The sequence below is a fragment of the Bison bison genome, unplaced genomic scaffold (genome assembly GCF_000754665.1).
Source record: "Bison bison bison isolate TAMUID 2011002044 unplaced genomic scaffold, Bison_UMD1.0 scf7180017864384, whole genome shotgun sequence".
Classification (NCBI taxonomy): Eukaryota; Metazoa; Chordata; class Mammalia; order Artiodactyla; family Bovidae; genus Bison; species Bison bison.
This window is the reverse complement of record NW_011494956.1, coordinates 9,882,784-9,885,576: the sequence shown is the minus strand read 5'-3', so window position 1 is coordinate 9,885,576 and position 2,793 is coordinate 9,882,784. Positions and strand designations below refer to the sequence as shown.

General features: G+C 50.7%; 1 protein-coding gene across 1 annotated transcript in view; it reads left to right on the top strand.

The window, feature by feature from the left end:
* The first annotated feature begins 2,472 nt into the window (after positions 1 to 2,472).
* SPSB4 (splA/ryanodine receptor domain and SOCS box containing 4) overlaps positions 2,473 to 2,793 on the top strand; it is a 70,779-nt gene continuing 70,458 nt past the window's right edge. The window contains exon 1 of the mRNA XM_010858297.1: positions 2,473 to 2,788. Within this exon, the coding sequence (XP_010856599.1) occupies positions 2,473 to 2,788 (316 nt within the window). The remainder of the gene's footprint in view (positions 2,789 to 2,793) is intronic.

The following is a 2,793-nucleotide window of genomic DNA, read 5'->3' as shown; positions in this document are numbered from 1 at the left end:
AATAAGTGATCACAAAATTAGTTTACAAATTTGGTCACAGTTTTCATCTGTTTTGTGACAGCTTTTTTCTGGTGAGTTTTCTTGGTTTGCCGTCTTTTTTCCTGTTCTTTTCCTCATTTCTTTCTTTTCCAGTATCTTTGACTATGTCATGTGCTGCTTCTCTTTGGAAGAGGTGAACCTTCCTGGTCAGCATTTTGCAGGCGGTGTGTGTAGACGAAGTGCTGTGAGGTGTTTTAGGAGAGCAGGATTGCTTCCTGGTTCGTGGTAACTTTGTTCACAGGCCTGTGGCAACGATTTGTTCTAGCTTCTACGCAGTCAGCAGGGCTCTATAGCCATGGGCTTCCCGCAGTTCAGGCCCTTCTGCTACTCTGCCCACAGCACACTGCTTCCTGTGAAGATGGCGGACGGTAGTTTTCTCCATTGGTCCCATCCTCCTTTTTCCCCTATAGTGTCAGAGGCAGATCCCATCGCTGGACCACACACCCTGTACCCATGGGTCTTGATTAGGAATCTTCGTTTTCCTTCTTCAGGGAGTGCCAGCTACTGGCTGACTCTGCCATCTTCATCAGCAATCTGCAGCCACAGGTGTCTTCTGGAGGTGTTCACTCACACCTTGTTTGATCTTCACTCCTCTTGGCAGCCCTTGACCGGTTTTTTGGCAGCCTTTCCTTATAAGTTGTGGTTTGGATTACAAATGTGTTCTGGTTTTGCTGAAGATAGAATCTGCATTCCTGTTTCTTTTTCTCCTTTATTTTGGGTGATTTTGGATATGAAGAGGAGTAACTATTTTGCTATCTTAGAAATGTCTAGTGTTGCATATTTTTACATATGCTGGTATCCCCTTAGATTAAACATTAGCCAGAGTTCTCTGGATAAGGTTGGCATGCGCTGAAGCTGGGGTCTGACAATAGAAAGGAAAGAACACAGAGCTGAGAATAAAATTGGAAGGTTCAAAAAGCAATGCTCACTATTGCAGCCAGTGCTGTATGGCACTTTGGCTGGGACTGTACCACTATTTGGGTGCAACGGCGTGGCCAGGCAGAGCAGGGCATGGGAAATGTCTGCCTCCTGGTCTGTCTCAGGGGAAAGTGTTCTGAACCTAGCAACTCTCAGACCAGGGAGGGGAAGGCACATGCCTTTGCTCTAGATGGGCTGCAGGGCTCAGCTCTCCATCTCTCCCCACACCCAGGGTCCATCCAAACACCCCAAGAACCCTGAACTCTGGCTGGTCTCTTAGTGATGGTGGCCAAGTTCTCCTCCCTGAAAACCAGGGTCTTGTCTCAGAGGAGGCTGTCCAGAGTCAATGTTGTTAATGGGGTTTATATGCCCAAAGACAGAGCTTGCCCATCCAAAGGGAAGTGGTACATGCAAGATGTCTAGAAGACAGAGCCCGAAAGGAAAATCTGCTGGCAGAGTCTCAGGTTTGGCTTCTAGTATTGTCTCTTAGCTTCCCATACCACTTGGAGGGAATATTTTATCCCCATTTTATAGATGGAGTCTTAGACAGGCTAAGAGAACCTTCCTGTGGACGCACAGCTAAGAGATGGAGAGAGGGATTTACATATAGTTCTCTCTGGCTCCAGAGCCTGAACACCAACTCTCTCATCACCCTGCTTCCAATTCACCTTACCATGGAGACCTCACCCTATCCTCAGATGCTTGCCTTATGTCCTTGTTCATGTCCCTGGGTGACCTTGATGAATTTTTGCTCAGTGTCTAGCTTCTCAAGACTGATTGCACTTTAAATGCTATTTAAGCTCCCCAGGGCTGCCAAGGATAGGAACCAATGGACCATATCCTAAACATCTCCAATGCCCCTGTCTTGAACACCCTGTTCCCCCTACCTAGAGCACAGGGCTTGTTTCTTGGGACCAAGTGCACTGGGGTTCTCTATGATTTTGAGCAAATCACAACTTCTCTGGGCTCAGTCCTTATTTTGAAAATAAAATAGCCTGTGATTTCTCCAAGAGCAGAACACAAACTCTGAAGCCAGATGGCCTCAGTGTGGATCTTGGCTCAGCCCCTTCTTAACTGTGAAATGTTGGTTAATTAGTTATCTCCTCTATGACCTATGCGTTTCTCATCTATAAAATGGGAATAATAATGAATGTCTTATTGGGAGGGCTTAAGGATTAAATGAGCTAATAAATGTGAATCATCTAGAGCAGTGTCTGGCAAATGGTGAGTTCTAGATAAGTGCCATATATCATTCTATTCATTAGTTATTATTATGAATGCATGCCCAGGGCCCAGCCAAGGCATGGGCATAGATGGCTGTCGAGGCTGCTGTTATAACCCGTGTCCTTTGCTTCCTTCCAGGAGCTTGGTTCCCTGCCCCAGCCCCGTGGAGGCTGTGGGCGTGTCCGGTCCAGACGCCTGGTTTCCAGCCCCGTGGCCCATCCCTGGCTGCGGGGAGTGGAAGCTCCCAGGAGGTAGCGGTGGCCCGCAGCGGCCCCGTCCCGGCAGCAAGCCATGGGCCAAAAGCTCTCGGGGAGCCTCAAGTCGGTGGAGGTGCGGGAGCCGGCGCTGCGGCCGGCCAAGCGCGAGCTGCGGGGAGAGGAGCCGGGGCGGCCGGCGCGGCTGGACCAGCTGCTGGACATGCCGGCGGCGGGGCTGGCGGTGCAGCTGCGGCACGCGTGGAACCCCGAGGACCGCTCGCTCAACGTTTTCGTCAAGGATGACGACCGGCTCACCTTCCACCGGCACCCGGTGGCGCAGAGCACGGATGGCATCCGTGGCAAGGTGGGCCACGCTCGTGGCCTGCACGCCTGGCAGATCCCCTGGCCTGCGCGG